At 44.5% G+C, this 18,961-nt stretch overlaps 1 protein-coding gene across 1 annotated transcript; it reads right to left on the bottom strand.

Moving 5' to 3' along the window:
• Window positions 1–3,631: 3,631 nt before the first annotated feature.
• On the bottom strand, window positions 3,632–16,809 carry LOC143290273 (uncharacterized). Its single transcript, XM_076599615.1, has 7 exons — window positions 16,657–16,809; window positions 15,003–15,183; window positions 13,252–13,458; window positions 8,464–8,648; window positions 6,652–6,798; window positions 5,326–5,499; window positions 3,632–3,894 (listed from the first exon to the last, which is right to left on the bottom strand). Exons 1-7 carry the CDS (start codon window positions 16,720–16,722, stop codon window positions 3,730–3,732), a joined length of 1,125 nt encoding a protein of 374 aa, XP_076455730.1. The 5' UTR covers window positions 16,723–16,809; the 3' UTR covers window positions 3,632–3,729.
• Window positions 16,810–18,961: the final 2,152 nt, after the last annotated feature.

The raw sequence follows: 18,961 nt of genomic DNA, 5'->3' as shown, positions 1-18,961 counted from the left end.
TCTGACCGTCAGGGCTTTTCATTCTCTGCTATCTGCTTGCTATGTGCGTGCGTGCAGTTAAGCACACGTGTGTGTATATATCCGTGTGCGTGCGTGTGTAATAATAATAATAATAATAAATAATGATAGTATCCATATAGCGCTGAATCGTGTGCAGAGACAAATCTAAGCGCTTTCACACCAGTCATTCACACGCATGCATAACTCTAAAACTCTGTGTGTGTGTGTGTGTGAGAGAGAGAGAGAGAGAGAGAGAGAGAGAGAGAGAGAGAACTGAACTGTATTAATTCGTGAGGTCACTGACCTGTACACAAGAGAGATACAGAGACAGACACAGAGAACTGATTTTTTTTTCACTTTAGCTATGGACCATAATTCAAAATTATTATTATTATGATTATTATTAATATTATTATTATATAGCGCTGAATCTTGTGCAGACAAATCAAAGCGCTTTCGCACCAGTCATTCAAACACATGCATAACTCTAAAACTGGAAAAACAACAACTGAAGACAAGGTAGAGGCAGGGAAGGGAGGCTATTTTGAGAAGAGGTGGGTTTTAAGGCCAGACTTGAAAGAGCTGAGTGTGGAGACCTGACGAAGCGAAAGAGGAAGTTCATTCCAATTACAAGGTCCAGAGACAGAGAAAGAACGGCGGCCAACAGTCGAGTGTTTGTATCTGGGTATGCGTAAACAGAGTGGATCCGAAGCCGATCGTAGAGAGCGAGATGGAGTGCAGAGGTGAAGGCAGCCACATAGATAGGAAGGGGCAGATCTGTGAATACATTTATAATATAGAGTGCTGATCTTGTATTTTATTCTGCGTGAGACAGGGAACCAGTGGAGATGTTGCAAACGAGGAGTGATGTGCTCAGATCTTTTCTTTCTGAGGACGAGTCGGGCAGCAGAGTTTTGTATGCGATGAAGGGATTGAATGGATGAAGCAGGCAAACCAGACAATAGAGAGTTACAGTAGTCAAGGCGAGAGAGAATGAGAGAAACGGCAAGTCTAGATGTTGCGTCAGTGGACAGATATTTCCGGACGGAACTGATGCGCCGCAATTGACAGTAGCAGGAATGATATGTCTGACTGATTAGTTTTTTGCATGGACAGTGTGTTGTCAAGGACAACGCCGAGGTTCCTGACTGAACTGGAAAGAGGGATGGATGTACTGCCAAGTTTGATTGTGTCCGTTGTGATGGAAGAGAGTTTTTGTTTAGTTCCTATGATCATTGCTTCAGTTTTGCCTGCGTTAAATTTATTTAGAATCATCCAGTTTTTTATGTCCAGGAAGCAGTTGGATGTTTCTTGCAAAAGCGACGACAATTTTTCAGGGGTATCACTCTTCTGGAGTTGAGTGTCATCAGTATAGGAATGATGACTGGCAGTCCAGCGAGAGGAGCAGTGTACAGTGTGAAGAGCACTGGGTCTAAAACAGATCCCTGTGGGACTCCATGTTCGATTTTAACGGGTTCAGATTGGCAATGATCAACGATGACAGACTGGAATCGATCAGTGAGATAAGATTTGAACCAGTTTAGAACAGTGCCGTTGATACCAAATGTAAAATGAAGACTGGAAAGAAGGATTGAATGGTCTATCGTGTCAAAGGCGGCTGACAAGTCGAGAAGAGTGAGAAGAGAAAATTTTCCTGAGTTGGACGCTAGCAGTAGATTATTCAGGATGTGGAGGAGAGTGGTCAGCCCGACAGGCAGACTGAAATGGGTGGATGAGATTGTTGAAACAAAGGTAATTGTTGAGCTGCTTCAGGACAGCTTTTTCAAGGAGTTTGGACATGAATGGAAGATTAGAAACTGGTCGGTAGTTTTTCAAAATTTTCAAAACCAGGGGGCTGGGAGGTGGGCGTGGGAGGGGTCATTGCACCTCTTGTACAGCATCACAAGATACCGGACTGTACATGGACATGACCTTTTACTTAATTATGTCTAAGCAGAGACACAGAGAGAGACACACACACAGAGGTAGAACTTGAAGGGAAAGCGAGAGAGAGACAAAAAGAGAAAGGGAGAGAGATAGAAAGAGAGAAAGAAAGAGAGAGACTGACAGCTAGAGGGAGAGAGAGAGAGGGTAGAGAAAAGGCCTGACAACCAGTCACGATGATGACATTTCACGTTTGGAAATCACCATCCTCTGTGTCCATTCAGGACCACTTGCCTTCTTCACCCAGGAGGGGTGTTAGGGGGGTGGGGGGGGGGGATACAGTGAGAGCGCAGCTGGGTGCTGCTACCCAAGCTTGTTGGGGCAAATTGCCAGATGATTGCTTCAGTCTTTCACATGTTATATAGCTGTCCGTGCTAACAATTCAGTGACATGTATTTGTATTGTATGTATTGTATCGCATCGTATTGTATTGTATTACTCTTTTTTGTCACAACAGATTTCTTTTGTGTGAACATTCGGGCTGCTCTTCCCAGGGAGTCCGTCGCTATATACAATGAGAGCGCCGACCTTTTTCTTTCCTACCTGCAATTTTTTTTTTTCCTATCGAGGTGGATTTTTATACAGAATTTTGCCGGGGACAACGAACCTTTTTGTTGCCGTGGGTTCTTTAATGTGCGCTTGCTGCATGCTGCACACTGGACGTCGGTTTATCGTCTCATCCGAATGACATGTAGCGTCCAGACCACCACTCAAGGTTCAGTGGAGGGGGAGAAAATACTGGCCACTGTGTGATTCGAACCAGCGCACTCAGATTCTCTCGCTTCCCTGGCGGACGCGTTACCTCCAGGCCATTTTTTTTTTTTTTTTAACTTGCTTGTGTAAACAATCGGACCGACGGATGAGTAGGCAGGCAGGCTAATCTGTCGGTGTGTGTCCTCATATGGGAGAAGAGGCCGATTCTGGATGCGCAGCACTTCCCACAGGTGTTGCAAGGGAAAACTTCTCCAGAAGTTGAGCCCTGCTTCCTTCGCTCACGCTTCCGGCCAGCGTTCTCTTGTTTTCAAACGTCTTTATGCCACTACAGCACAGCATCCTCCAGTGAGAGCAGCCAGTTTCGGTTGTCTGGGTGTGTGTCTGTAGTAAACTTTAAATTTGTCATTTTCTTTTGATGATTTACTTCGTCATTCAACACCACATTTCGCACTAAAATAGAAAATATTATGTTCTTTCCACTCATCCTGTTTATAATGACAATGCACCTTTAGGATTGGCCCACACAAAAAAAGAAGAAGAAAAAAAAATAAGCCAGTTTATTTGCACAATAAATTTACTGTTGCATTTTGCTGTGATTTAATGTGAAAGGTATGTGGGCTTGCATATTTGTACACAAACATACACACACACACCTGCTTTATTTCTTATATATTTTATCACCGCCATGCCTATGCTTTTATTTACTATTGTGTAGTGTAGACCCTGTTCAGGGCAGGAAAAAAAATCAAAACATTGCTTATATATTATCTCAGAAATCGAGAATTTTATCTTGTCTGTCTCCCGCTCATCTCTCTCTCTCTCTCTCTCTCTCTCTCTCACACACACACACACACACACACACACACATACAGACATCGCGTCAAGCTCCATTTTGTCAACAAGATGTAATAATTTTTTTTAATTTAAAAAAAGAACGATCCAAACAATAAAGAACAATAAAGACTCGTTCTGCACAGCAAACTTTAATACTGCCACAAAACAGACGGTGGTTGAGATTACGTCTCTAGACACTGATGTCACGTCAGGTTCCACCTCACTGCCACCTCCATCTTAGTACACCCTCACGGTGGCACTGGCTGTGGCTCCGTCCCTGGACCTGAGTCGACAGGTGTAGTTGCCGGTGAAGTCGCCAGTGGCGGTGAAGCTGGTTTGGAACAGGACGTGGTCGCTGTTCCTGAAGCTGGTTTGCAGGGTACCCGCTGGGCCTCCACCGTCCTGCACAGACAACAAGATACTACAACGATATTTCATTGTGTCTAAAGTGTTGTTTATCTGTCTCTCTCTCTATATATATCTCTTTTTTTTTAATGTATATATATATATATATATATATATATATATATATGTGTGTGTGTGTGTGTGTGTGTGTGTGTGTGTGTGTGTGTTCGTTCGTTCTTTAGTTTAGGTCTTTTCACTATCAGTGATATTAGACGTAAAAAAAGGGGGGGTGGGGGGGTAAGGGGGAGGGAGGGGGGGCAGGGAAGAGGTAAACGGAAAAGGACGGAAACTAGAAAACCACCAAAAAATGCATAACTAACATGCAATTACATTTAACAGTAACAATTCAATGTGTGTGTGTGTGTGTGTGTGTGTGTGTGTGTGTGTGTGTGTGATGCTATCAATTAAACGATGCGAGCACTATCTGAGGTGGTCGCAATGCAGCGCACCAAGTACCAGGTGCACTAAGTACAATACACATAGCAAACTACATTGATATATGTACAGATACAAGCATGCACACATGCACACACACGTAACAATTACTCAAGGCCAATATTGAAAGGATGAGTCTTGAGGCTGACTTTGAAGCAGACAATGGACTGATAGTGTCTTGATTTGTATGGTAAGGAGTTCCACTGGGTGGGGGCGGTGAATGAGAAGAATCTTTGACCGAAGGAATTGGTCCTACCAGTTAAAATAAATTCCCTTATGTTTTACCTTCACCTTCACCTATCCCGTAACCCAGTGGAGGGTCGTCGGTGGCACCATAGATGATTCCCAGACCAGTTCCTGTCTCCCGCAGCTCTCAAGGAATCTGGGAAACTCAGGTATGTCCATTATTTGATGTTGTCCTGCCCACATTTTCTTTTGCCAACATCTTTTCCTGCTGCCTGGAACAGTACCCTGCAGAATGGCCTTTGCGAGTCCGTCAGATGTTGTGCTGTCTCCGTCCCATTTCAGCTTCCTCCTCGTGGTGACGATTAGAAGGTCATCGTGGGATCCTGTGGCTTGGGTGATCTTCTGACGGACCTCAGCGTTTGTGACGTGCTCAGTGTAGGTGATGCCTGTTAGCTTTCTGAAGCATCTTCTTTCCACTGCTGGGATCTTCTTCTGGAGCTCGGCAGTGTGCGAGAGAGCAATTCATTTGTGAAATGTTATAGTGCAATAAGGAAAAAGAAATCATGAAAACTGTGTGTGTGTGTGTGTGTGTGTGTGTGTGTGTGTGTGTGTGTGTGTGCGTGTGTGCGTGTGTGAGGGGTGGGGTGGGGTAGGTTGGGATGGGATGGGGTGGATGTGAGAAGTTCAGTCGGGGAAGAGCAAGACACAGCAAAGAAAAGAAAACTATGCAATCTATTTCGATCAGTCAGTCTCCGGCCAAAATATGACCGTCAAGCTGACTACAACAGACTCAAGTCCAAGCCTCGCCTTAACGATGGAGACGTCATCGATGTCATTGGCGAAGCCGTAGCAGTAGAGACGACACTTCTCGCCCTCCGTGCAGTCCTTAGACGAAGGGGAGGATTTAATGTAGGCGTACCCGACAGGGAAGGGACCCGGGGTGCTGCCGTTATGCACCCGCACGTCTACCCTCTCCCAAATCTGAACACAGGAAAAAGATTGCAGGATGCAAGATACAAGAATGCCGAATTATCTCTCTTAAATAAAGGAAACTGTTGTCACGTTTGCTGACAAAAGGGTGACATATGCATTTGGTCCATCGAACAACACAAACAGACAGTGCTCCCACTTTTCCAACAGTGATACCTGAGACCAGTAATCGTATGTCTACATTCATCCCAGTCATAAAGTGCAGCACACTGAAGTAACTATACGCAAGTAAGACACGCACATCACTCGTAATTTGTAACCACTGTTATTACCTGACATCATAACCACAGGCACACACCTGGCTGTCATTACCTGACATCATAACCACAGGCACACACCTGGCTGTCATTACCTGACATCATAACCACAGGCACACACCTGGCTGTCATTACCTGACATCATAACCACAGGCACACACCTGGCTGTCATTACCTGACATCATAACCACACACCTGGCTGTCATTACCTGACATCATAACCACAGGCACACACCTGGCTGTCATTACCTGACATCATAACCACGGGCACACACCTGGCTGTCATTACCTGACATCATAACCACAGGCACACACCTGGCTGTCATTACCTGACATCATAACCACAAGCTTATGTGAAAAAGCTGTCACAAATAATAATTACAAGTTTCTGCAACTTTCACCACAAATGCCACTGACGCAGCTGGCGACACAAAAACACATCTCCACTTATAACATGCAGCTAGGCCACAAAGTATCAGAATGAATGCACACCTCAATGCTGAACTGCAGTCAAACATCCACCTCCACCATAAACTCTCACACCATCATAAACAGCGATCTCCATAGCAAACACCCATTTCCATCATAAACATCCACCTCCACCATAAACACCCATCTTCATCACAAATACCCATCTCCGTCATTAACAGCCATCATAAACACCCACCTCTATCTTAGACACCCACTTCCATCATAAACATCTACCTGTCACAAACACTCACCCCCAGCATTAACACTTCCTCCATCTAAAAAAAAACCAAAAAAACCCTCCCACCTCCAGCATATGCACCCATCATGAACACCCACTTCTATTATAAACACACCCAACTGCACAATAACTAACACACACACACACACACACACACACACACACACACACACACACCTCCTCGATAAACTTCTCGGGGGAGTCATCGCGGTAGCTGATGTGCTCATTGAAAGTGAAGAAACGAAAGTAGCCGTTGATGTCCCTGCGGGCAGTGGTGAAGTTCAGCTCCCAGTTGGCTCCCTGATCTCCATAGGTGATGTTAGACTGTAACAGGCAACAAAGAACCAGGCTGAATGTTAGACTGTAACAGGCAACAAAGAACCAGGCTGAATGTTAGACTGTAACAGCCAACAAAGAACCAGGCTGAATGTTAGAACTGTAACAGCCAACAAAGAACCAGGCTGAATGTTAGACTGTAACAGGCAACAAAGAACCAGGCTGAATGTTAGACTGTAACAGGCAACAAAGAGCCAGGCTGAATGTTAGAGTGTAACAGGCAACAAAGAACCAGGCTGAATGTTAAACTCTAACAGCCAACAAAGAACCAGGCTGAATGTTAGACTGTAACAGCCAACAAAGAACCAGGCTGAATGTTAGACTGTAACAGCCAACAAAGAACCAGGCTGAATGTTAGACTGTAACAGCCAACAAAGAACCAGGCTGCCAACAAAGAACCAGGCTGAATGTTAGACTGTAACAGCCAACAAAGAACCAGGCTGAATGTTAGACTGTAACAGCCAACACAGAACCAGGCTGCCAACAAAGAACCAGGCTGAATGTTAGAACTGTAACAGGCAACAAAGAACCAGGCTGAATGTTAGACTGTAACAGCCAACAAAGAACCAGGCTGAATGTTAGACTGTAACAGGCAACACAGAACCAGGCTGAATGTTAGAATTGTAACAGCCAACAAAGAACCAGGCTGAATGTTAGACTGTAACAGCCAACAAAGAACCAGGCTGAATGTTAGAACTGTAACAGCCAACAAAGAACCAGGCTGAATGTTAGACTGTAACAGGCAACAAAGAACCAGGCTGCCAACAAAGAACCAGGCTGAATGTTAGAACTGTAACAGCCCACACAGAACCAGGCTGCCAACAAAGAACCAGGCTGAATGTTAGACTGTAACAGGCAACAAAGAACCAGGCTGAATGTTAGAACTGTAACAGCCAACAAAGAACCAGGCTGAATGTTAGACTGTAACAGGCAACACAGAACCAGGCTGAATGTTAGACTGTAACAGGCAACAAAGAACCAGGCTGAATGTTAGACTGTAACAGGCAACAAAGAACCAGGCTGAATATTAGACTGTAACAGGCAACAGAGGGATGAACTGAATAACAGACTGTAACAAGGAAGGGAGTTGTGGTGTGGTTCAAACGGTCGAAAGATATTGCTGATTTTTACCCCTATCATATGATTTTACTGAATCTCCAATATCTTATAGATCCCCTGTACATGAATTATAAATAACCATGCTTCTTAAATACAAGCATTCGTACTTTAACTGTGATTGCTCTTCTCTCCGTTGTTTTCTCAGGGGTTCGTGTTCGTGTGATGGAGTGTTAGTGATGTAATATCATGGACAGTGACCCAGGAGTGATGCGTCGCCATTTCTCCCTAGTTTGACTGGAAAATCAGGCTGAGCATGTGGTCATTTGGATGAGGCTGTATTCTGAGGTGCCCGTGTCCAGCACGAATTTGACGCACTCAAAAAGAATCCATGGCAACTTTATTAAGTGTTGTCCTCTGGCCAAATTATGTTGAAGAAATCCACTCAGGTGGTCACTCACATAATGCATGCACTCAAGGCCTGACGAAGCACGTACAGTTATGATGCTGCCGCATACGAACCTCCCTAACAGATGTGGTGTGGCGTATAAGGAATTGTCTGAACGCAGAGACACCTTGAAAAAAACTGAAACTGACCTTAAGGAATCGGGAGGTGTTGGGGTCACGGAGATAGTCCACAGAGGACAGGACACGGCGAGTGTTCTGGTCCATGTAGCAGGACTTCAGCCGTAAGTCGAGGCCCTCCGAGAGCGGTTTGGGAGACCAGTTGAAGTTATCTGCCACGTTCCTGGGAACAGAAGCCGTCACCTGGAACGACTCGCCTGACACAACACACACACACACACACACACACGCGCACGCACGCACGCGCGCGCGCACACACACACACACACACACACATTCACACACACACGCGCGCGCGCGGGCACACACACACATTCACATGCCCACACGCACGCACGCACGCACGCACACACACACACACACACAGACACACACACACTCGTTTCATAATCCAAAATTGATATCTAAAGTTAAGTATGTTAGCGCGATAAATTCGTTACTACACTCCAGATGATAACACCATTTAAATTATGTCATTTTGATAAATCTCGATTTTTTTTTTCGTTCGCAGTAAAGGAGACGGTGGCATTGCCTCAGACACACGGCACTCTGTCACTGTTTTCTCCAGATCTGCACAAACCGGTGCAGGGTAGTCCCACCGAAACTCAGAGACACTGTCGATTTTTTTTTTTTACCTTTCTTTCTTTTTCTTTTTTAAAATGTTCATTCTAGTTTGTTCAGTATCCACTTTAAAAAACAACAACATGCATATGCAGTAAACACGTCGATGGTGTAGTTCGTGTCATTGTATGTGTTCTGTCCATATTTTATTTTATTATTTTTTTGTACGCCTATAGTTGGCTTCATCAAGTTTTTGCGCCTTATACATATTATTATTATTAGCAGTAGTTCTTTTTTTTATGTATTTATCTATTATTATTATTACTGTTATTTTATTTTATTTTTAATTTAATTTATTTTATTTTATTCTATTTTTTTCTCAAGGCCTGACTAAGCGCGTCGGGTTACGCTGCTGGTCAGGCATCTGCTTGGCAGATGTGGTGTAGCGTATATGGATTTGTCCGGACGCAGTGACGCCTCATTGAGCTACTGAAACTGAAACTGATACTGTCCATAATTTGTATCTCTTTTCTTTAAAATGTGAACAAGAAAGACGATAAGGAGAAAGGTGGCCGAGTGGTTAAGACACCTATATGCCTGTACTGTCTATGTGAGGGTTTGGGTTCAAATCCTGCTCTCACCCTTTCTCCCACGTTTGACTGAAAAATCATACTGTGCGTCTGGTCATTTGGATGAGACGATAAACAGAGGTCCCGTGTGCAGCATGAATCGTACTGAGCGTCTGGTCATTTGGATGAGACGATAAACAGAGGTCCCGTGTGCAGCATGAATCGTACTGAGCGTCTGGTCATTTGGATGAGACGATAAACAGAGGTCCCGTGTGCAGCATGAATCGTACTGAGCGTCTGGTCATTTGGATGAGACGATAAACAGAGGTCCCGTGTGCAGCATGAATCGTACTGAACGTCTGGTCATTTAGATGAGACGATAAACAGAGGTCCCGTGTGCAGCACGAATCATACTGAGCGTCTGGTCATTTGGATGAGACGATAAACAGAGGTCCCGTGTGCAGCATGAATCGTACTGAACGTCTGGTCATTTGGATGAGACGATAAACAGAGGTCCCGTGTGCAGCATGAATCGTACTGAACGTCTGGTCATTTAGATGAGACGATAAACAGAGGTCCCGTGTGCAGCATGAATCGTACTGAACGTCTGGTCATTTGGATGAGACGATAAACAGAGGTCCCGTGTGCAGCACGAATCATACTGCACGTCTGGTCATTTGGATGAGACGATAAACAGAGGTCCCGTGTGCAGCACGAATCATACTGAGCGTCTGGTCATTTGGATGAGACGATAAACAGAGGTCCCGTGTGCAGCATGAATCATACTGCACGTCTGGTCATTTGGATGAGACGATAAACAGAGGTCCCGTGTGCAGCATGAATCATACTGAGCGTCTGGTCATTTGGATGAGACGATAAACAGAGGTCCCGTGTGCAGCATGAATCATACTGAGCGTCTGGTCATTTGGATGAGACGATAAACAGAGGTCCCGCGTGCAGCACGAATCATACTGAGCGTCTGGTCATTTGGATGAGACGATAAACAGAGGTCCCGTGTGCAGCATGAATCGTACTGAGCGTCTGGTCATTTGGATGAGACGATAAACAGAGGTCCCGCGTGCAGCATGCTCTTGGCACACAGAAAAAGGACCCATGACAACGAGGGAGCTGTCCTCTGGCAAAATATGTGAACTGCATCCACTCTGATGGGTACATAAATATATATATGCATATACTCAAGGCCTGACTAAGCGCGTTGGGTTATGCTGCTGGTCAGGCATCTGACTAGTAGATGTGGTGTAGTGTATATGAATTTGTTCGAAAGTAGTGACCCCTCCTTAAGAAACTGAAACTATTTTTTAAGCATGCTGTTGTGCTTTCGCTCATAACGAAGCCTTCATTAGACTAGAACAATCTGAATAATTACAGACCCGTTGCAGAATTGTCCTTCCTTTCCAAAAGTTCAGAAAAGCTTGTCCTCTCCTAGTTTCTTAATTGCCAAGAGCAGAATGATCTGTTGGACCACCATCACCCTGCGTACAGACAAGGTACTGAAACAACATTGCTGAAAATTATAAACGGCAATTTTGTTGTGGTTTTGATAAAGACAAAATTTCGGTTTTTTTCTCTTTAAGATTTTACTGCAGCATTTGATACAATTCTCATTCAAAGTCTCAAACATTCTTTTAGTATCCATGATCTTGCTCTTTCCTGGTTTCAGTCCTACTTATTGGATCAAACTCAGACTGTGTGAATGGCAAATACTCTTACGTAACTCTGCTATCATATGGTGTCCCACAGGGATTGGTCCTTGGTCCTATTCTGTTTCTTTTGTATGCTACCCCACTGTCTGACGTAATTAAATATCTCTGTTTCTCGCACGAGAGTTTTTTTTCTTAGGACACTCAACTCTGTCAGTCTGCTTCCATTGCTGAAACTGATAAACTGATGACACACACGTAAGAGTGTATATCGGACTTGAGGTCTGGGTGATATTCAACAAACTACAGCTAAACGATGAAACGACTGAGCTGTTGCTGGCCTGCCGCATTTGAGCCAACCGTCTCTCCCTCATTCTCTTCTGGTAACCAACATTCGAAACCAAGTGCTTGAGGAGACTACTACACATCTCCTACAAGAAGCACAAGACCAATGACTATGTGCGGAACCTGGTCAGCAACCTTGTTGGGCCCCAAGAACCACTGCTGGCGACTGTCAAACGACGGAAGATGGCATGGTTTGGTCACGTCATACGACATAACACCCTCTCCAAACCATCCTGTAAGGGACTGTAGAGGGAGGGCGCAGACGGGGGCGGCAGAGAAAGAGCTGGTCCGACAACGTCAAGGAATGGACCAAAAAGACGATGCCAGATCTCCTCACGACAGCTGCCAACAGAACGGCGTGGCGAGCTATGACATCTTCCTCATGTCCCCCCCAACGACCCTAGCGGTCGAGGGAATGAGTGAGTGAGTGAGTGAACCAACACTCATTTCTGTCTCCCAGTTCTCAGTGTGGAGCCTTGGTGTCAGTCTTCACCACAGCCTGTCCTTTCAGTAATACATTTCTAACATTTACAAATCAGCTTACCTTGAGTTGAGAAGAATTAGTTCCGTTCACCATTCCCTGTCTATGGAAACAACCAAAACATAAGTCTGTGTTTCTATTTTGTCGAGAATTGATTACTACAACTCTGTTCTTGCCAGCATTTTTCTTTCCAAAAAAGCGTTTTCCAAAAACTTCACTTGACCAACTTCAAAGAGTTCAGAACAATGCTGCTCGACTTATTTTCAGGTCCTCCAAATTTGAACACGTTACTCCTCTCTTCCACTCTCTTCACTGGCTACCAGTTTCAAAAAGAATTAAATGCGACCTTTCTGCTTTTGTCGTTTTCTGCCCTCTCAAGCTCTGGGCCTCGCTACCTCGCTGACCTCTTTGAAAGTTTACATTCTAACTCGTCACCTTTGTTCTGTTTCTAATATCGGGCTATGAAAATCCCTGTTGTAAAGAAAAAGCACCACTGTCAGAGATCTTTCTTTTCAGGCCCCGTCATTGTGGAACAAACTGCAGCAAAAATTGTGACATTTTGCCTCGCTGAAATCATTTAAGCCTGTTCTGAAAACACATCTTTTCCAACAATGCGAATTTCCAGTGCTGGACTTGGCATGATCTTGTTCCAAATGCATGCGTTATTTTTGGGAAGAGGTTAGCCATTTGTATGTGGCGGGATGCTTGTGGGTGTGTGGGTGTTTGTGTGTGTGTGTGTGTGTGTGTGTGTGTGTGTGTGTGTGTGTGTGTGTGTGTGTGTGTGTGTGTGTGTGTCTGTTTGTCTGTCTGTACACGTGTGTAGAGGGGTGGGGGATATGGAGGGAAGGAGAAATGTAAAGTGCTCTGAGCCGTATTTCTGGAAAACGTGCGATATAAATGTGCATTATTATTGTTGTTAATAAGAGGGAAAGAACAAAAAAATGATGGAAGGAAGGAATTCATTTTCCAGTTTCAGTTTCAATTTCTCAAGACGGCGGCACTCTGCTTGGACAGATCCACATACGTTTCGCCATAATATATGCTAGGTAGATGCCTGACCATCAGCACAACCAAACACGTTAATCCTCTTCCTCCTGTGAGCCCCAACGAACTTCACAGAAGGAAGACAGACAGACACAAACATACAACAAAGAAGGACAGAGAGGCAGAAGCACGTGCTAACCGTGGCTATACGTGATGTCATAACCAGGCGACACAGATGTCAGGACAGTGTTGAGGGTCTGAGTCGTGTTGAACGGGAAACCAAATCTGATGAAGAGCTCCAGCGTATGACGGTCAAAGTCGCCAATCTTCAGGAACAGCAAAAAGATAGGTCTGGAGGTGGCGATCGCCTGTCCCACACCTTCCGAGAACGTGACCTGTGTGCCCTCTGAACACACCACATGCAAGACAAGTCAAGTCAAGTGAAATAAAGTCAGAGTTTAATCCAAAAACGCCCAACTTGGGGCACATATAGAAATTGAATCAAAAGGAACCCAAGGCGAACAATATAAACAATATATGGCAACAGTGTACATGGCAAGGCTAAACAACACATAACGAACATGTACGTGAGTTGATGGATTATCTGAACAGAAAATCACATCTATTTTGAACTAACACAAACTGCACTGCATTAACTAACGCTGTGAAGAACTTGTCTCCATCACAGCAGTAGTCCCACAATCAGAGAAACATAGCGTCCTCGACAAACAGACACAATGGGGGCAGACGACGAGACCAGGGAAGGGATCCTTGGGAAACACAGCACTGGCAAGTGCAACAGAAATGGCCTGCTACTTCTTTGCAAGACATGTGCTGTGCACAACCTTGTCATCACCAACACCACCCCATTCCACCTCCTTATCCGTTACAGGACATCCTGGATGCACCCACGATACAAGCACTGGCATCTGATCAACTAGGTCATCACCAGAAAGGAGGGACCAGGTTCCTGGAATGGGCCAGCATCCACAGTATCTACACCCTCCTTGACTCATTCTATTCCAGGTACGTGTTAACTCGTACCATTCTTATTTCCCCTGTGGACCAGATACGAGTATTCTCGTACCAACACACTGTTCAAATTTCGTTCATTCTTGCTTGGTACAGTTGGAATTTTAAACTGAACCATTTACAGATTCCGAAAGCATGAAAACGAAGCTTTGTTTGACTGATTAAATCACCAATTCTCCATTGATTTTCACTGTTGTAGTGAACCACCCTGTGTTTTTCTGCAGTGGTCTCATGTAGTGCTGGTCCAGGGCAGTTGTAGCAGACAGGTAGCTGTGGAGTAGAATGAGTTAAGAAATCACAAGACTGACTGGCCATGTCGTCAGGATGTTTGACAGTCGACTGCCAAAACAGCTGCTGTATGGAGAGCTGAGCCAGGGCAAATGTTCAGTTGGGGTGCAGAAGAAACGCTTCAAAGACTGCCTCAAAGTGTCCCTCAAACACCTCAACATCAATCCCAGAAGATTGGAATCACTTGCTCTCTGCACCGCACATGCAGCAGAAAAATGACGCACCACAGAGACTCAGATGAAACGTGCGACAGGCAATGCACGAGCTACCTCCACATCCACAACAGCACAAAACAACATGTGTCGCACATGTGGGCGAGCCTTCTGGGCCTGGACTGGCCTCACCAGTTACCTCCAGACCCACAGTCACTGATCCTCCATCTGACGCTGAAGTCGTGGTCATCTTCGACTCCGAAGGACTAACAACAACAGGCCTATGCAGTGATGATTTAATCATCTGAGTTTGACTCTTTTTCTAACACACACACACACACACACACACACACACAGGGAGATAGAGAGAGAAAGAGAGAGAGAGAGAGAGAATGCATAGACGAACTGGCATTAGGCGAATCAGGATCACACATATGATAGGCGAACCGGAAATAGGCGAATCCGAATGACACCTTACCAGTGAGGTAGGCCGTGCCATGATCAGGGCCAGCATACGTCCACTCCGTCTGGGGCTGGGTGGAAGCGGTGAAATCCACGGTCACTGTCATCATCAGATCATCATCGACCCGCGTCACCACCCGTGACACCTGCTGTATCTGCAGGTCATAGGGCTGACCTCTGGCCTCCACCCCCTCCACCTGCGCACATAGTTAGTATTTCGTGTTCGTTATTGACACTTATATAGCGATATCTTCTGTATTGATACTTGTCTGTGCCTATCCTCCACACTGATATTGATACAGTGCCTGTCTTTGATCAGAGGCCGAACTCAGTCATTTGCACAACAGGCTGCCACCTGGGTAGTGGCCATTGTCTTCAGGCACTCATCCTTCGTGTTCTGTGTCATTCAGCCAGGGTTTGATCACATACACACGCACACGAAACGAAACGAATTTTTATTTAACGAGGGTAGTGGAGTAAGCACAGCTGAGTGTCAGTATCAAAACAACAGCAGCAGCCAAACGCCTCTTCTATTTACGCCCTTCTCCGAGGACTCTGTCTCCACCCAAGATCAGTTAGATCTTCGTCATTATACAAAGACGTCACACACCGATAACCTTAAGAAAAGCGTCATACATAAATCGTGTCACACAACACATTGTTACACAACCACGGCACGCCTCAGTCTAGCCAGCTACCAAGAGAAACATGCACACACACACACACACACACACACACAAATCGTGCACAAGCAGCAGCACAACCGCCTCTAAAAAATAATCTCAGTGACCCAAATGCATCTGCCAGCTTCGTCTGCTGAAAAGGGGTCGAGATGGATTCCACTTCTTCTTCACTCGTGGGCTAGCTGCAACTCCCACGTTCACTCGTATGTATACGAGTGGCCTTTTGCGTGTATGACCGTTTTTACCCCGCCGTGTAGGCAGCCATACTCCGTTTTCGGGGGTGTGCATACTGGGTATGTTCTTGTTTCCATAACCCACTGAACGCTGACATAGATTACAGGGTTTTTAGCGTGCGGTATTTGATCTTCTGCTTGCAGTATACATACGAAGAGGGTTCAGGCACAAGCAGGTCCGCACATGTTGACCTGGGAGATCGGAAAAATCTCCACCCTTTACCCACCAGGCGCCGATGTTGAGATTCGAACCCGGGACCCTCAGATTGAAAGTCCAACACTGTGACCACTTGGCTATTGCACCCGTTGAGATGTATTCAAACCCCCATCTCAACAAAAATAATTAACAAAAAATGCGACATCTAAGCATTTTATGTATACAAGTTGAATGGCTGATTCTCACATCTTGTGTTTTACATCACCAATTGATTTCTCTTTCTGAGATGATGAAACATTCTGGGGGTTTTATTGTGTATTTTGTAAGATGATTAAAAAAAAAAAAAGAAGAGACAACGATACTAACATGATGTATATAAACGCACTGTCCGTTGCGCAAAGAGTCATGATATAAAGTTTGAAATTCCTGGTCCATAACTTACACAACCATACTTTGTCAGAAATATCTTGTGTTTCGTGAGACAGTCATGTTGGTGATGTCAGTGATGAGGATGGCGCGTGTGTGTGTGTGGTGTGTGTGTGTGTGTGTGTGCGTTGAGTGAAGAAATGCCAGCAATGTGAAGAGAGATGTACTGACGTGAGGCAGGAGGGAGGCGAGGCAGAGAAGGCAGGCAGAAGAGCGGAGGATCAGTGCAGCAGTCATGGTGAACACCACAGTCCCTGTCTCCACTGTCTCCCTGTCGCTGTGCTTTATACCTCACTCCACCACCACCACTGACCGGCAGTGTGTGAGGAGCTGGGGGGATGGGAGGGGGGTGAGAAAGGTAAGTGGTTAGTTAATGTGTCCAAATTACACCATATCAACTTCAATCACCGTCATTTCCATCGCAGCCACACACCGACTGTCCTCACACGCATTCACTCACTGTCGGTGGTTAATATCAGTATCAGTAGCTCAAGGAGACGTCACTGCGTTCGGACAAATCCATATACGCAACACCACATCTGCCAAGCAGATACCTGACCAGCACCGTAACCCAACGCGCTTAGTTAGGCCTTGAGAATTTTTTTTTTAAATAAAAAAATAAAAAAAATAAATGAATAAAATAAAATAAAACAAAATAAGAATAAAAGAAAATAAACTAAAATAATAAAATAAAATAACAAAACAAAACATAAGTAAATAAATAAATAGATAGATAAATAAATGAATAAAACAACAACAAAAAATAAATAAATAATTGATAAATACATAAAAGAGAACTACTACTTATTTATTTATTTATTTATGTAAGCTTATCTATTATTTATTCCCCCGGGTTTTTTTGTTTTTTGTTTTTTTTTCTCAAGGCCTGACTAAGCGCGTTGGGTTACGCTGCTGGTCAGGCATCTGCTTGGCAGATGTGGTGTAGCGTATATGGTTTTGTCCGAACGCAGTGACGCCTCCTTGAGCTACTGAAACTGAAACTGATACTACTTATAATGATAATATTTATAAGGCGCGAAAACTTGATGAAGTGCAACTGTAAGCATAAAAAAAAAACCATAAATAAAATAAAATAAAATATAAGTAAAATATAAGTGAGTACAGTGGTGTGTAACTTGTAAGATGATGTTGACAGTGTTCTTCGGCTCTCAGTATCAGTAGCTCAAGGAGGCGTCACTGCGTTCGGACAAAACCATATACGCTACACCACATCTGCCAAGCAGATGTCTGACCAGCAGCGTAACCCAACGCGCTTAGTCAGGCCTTGAGATCTCAGAATCTTTTCGGAGGTGATGGCATGCTGATCTCTCTCGGCTGTGTGGTCTGGCCATGGGCAAAGTGTATTGAACCGACGGTTATGGGTTCAACTATCTGCTGTTCTTGCATCTGTATAACATTCGCTTTGCTTTCCATGGGCGTGTCTGCACGCATGTGTGCTTGTAAGTGTGTGTGTGTGTGTGTGTCTGTGTCTGTGTGTGTGTGTGTGTGCTTGTTTTGTGTGTGTGTGTGTGTGTGTGTGTGTGTGTGTGTGTGCGTGTGTGTGTTGTTCTTGTTGTTGTTGTTGTGTGTGTGTGTGTGTGTGTGTGTGTGTGTGTGTGTGTGTGTGTGTGTGTGTGTGTCTGTGTTTTAAGGTAACTGGATGGAGGGAAGGGGCGGAGGAAGGTTTTGTTTTTTATACATACTATTTTCGTCCTCTCCCCTTCCACAACAACGTTGTTTGTTTTTTTCTCCAACATCTGAAGACTGCTTCAGTATCTAGTTAACTTTCATGTCGTAAAACAATGAAACATAGTGTGTTGATACAGTCTGTTTATTTGCAGAGACCCAGGCTTTGACACACAGACCCCCCGAAAACGGAGTATGTCTGCCTACATGGCGGGGTAAAAACGGTCATACACGTAAAAGCCCACTCGTATTCACTCGAGTAAAAGTGGGAGTTGCAGCCCATGAACGAAGAAGATGAAGAAGACACAAAGACCTGGAGAAATCTGGTGAACAAATATTCCTTGCCGCGTCCCAATGGCTCTTCATATAGTTGAGGGACAAGAAGCAGAAGAAGAAGAAGGAGAAGAAGCTTCAGTTTCAGTTTCTCAATGAAACGTCATTGCGCTCGGATAAACCCACATGTGCTTCAGCACATCTGCTAAGCAGATTCCTGACAGCAGCATAACCTAACGCGCTTGTCAGGCCGAGTGTTTGCATAATTTATATTATTCGTGTTCCTATTGGAGTGGATTTCGCTTACAGAATTTCGCCAGAGGACAGCACCCTTGTGGATTTTGTGGATGTGAATATAGTTTGAAGTTTTGGAGAAATGTATCGTTGTCGTGTACCATTTTTTTCCTCGCTACAATTTTGACATGTAACATTTAATAATAATAATAATGATAAGAAGAAGAAAAAGAAGAAGAATGATGATAATAATGTTGATGATGATGAATGCGTATTCAACGCT

This window comes from Babylonia areolata, chromosome 15 (genome assembly GCF_041734735.1).
Source record: "Babylonia areolata isolate BAREFJ2019XMU chromosome 15, ASM4173473v1, whole genome shotgun sequence".
Taxonomy (NCBI): Eukaryota; Metazoa; Mollusca; class Gastropoda; order Neogastropoda; family Buccinidae; genus Babylonia; species Babylonia areolata.
The sequence above is the reverse complement of the archived record's forward strand: the minus strand, read 5'-3'. Positions and strand labels throughout refer to the sequence as shown.

Coding starts and splice junctions, on each gene's coding strand:
- LOC143290273 (XM_076599615.1), bottom strand. CDS start 16,722: ATGACTGCTGCACTGATCCTCCGCTCTTCTGCCTGCCTTCTCTGCCTC. Junction 13,459..15,002: donor TGGCACGGCCTACCTCACTG/GTAAGGTGTCAT, acceptor TGGTGTGTTCAG/AGGGCACACAGGTCACGTTC. Junction 3,895..5,325: donor ATGACGTCTCCATCGTTAAG/GCGAGGCTTGGA, acceptor TTGTCTGTGCAG/GACGGTGGAGGCCCAGCGGG.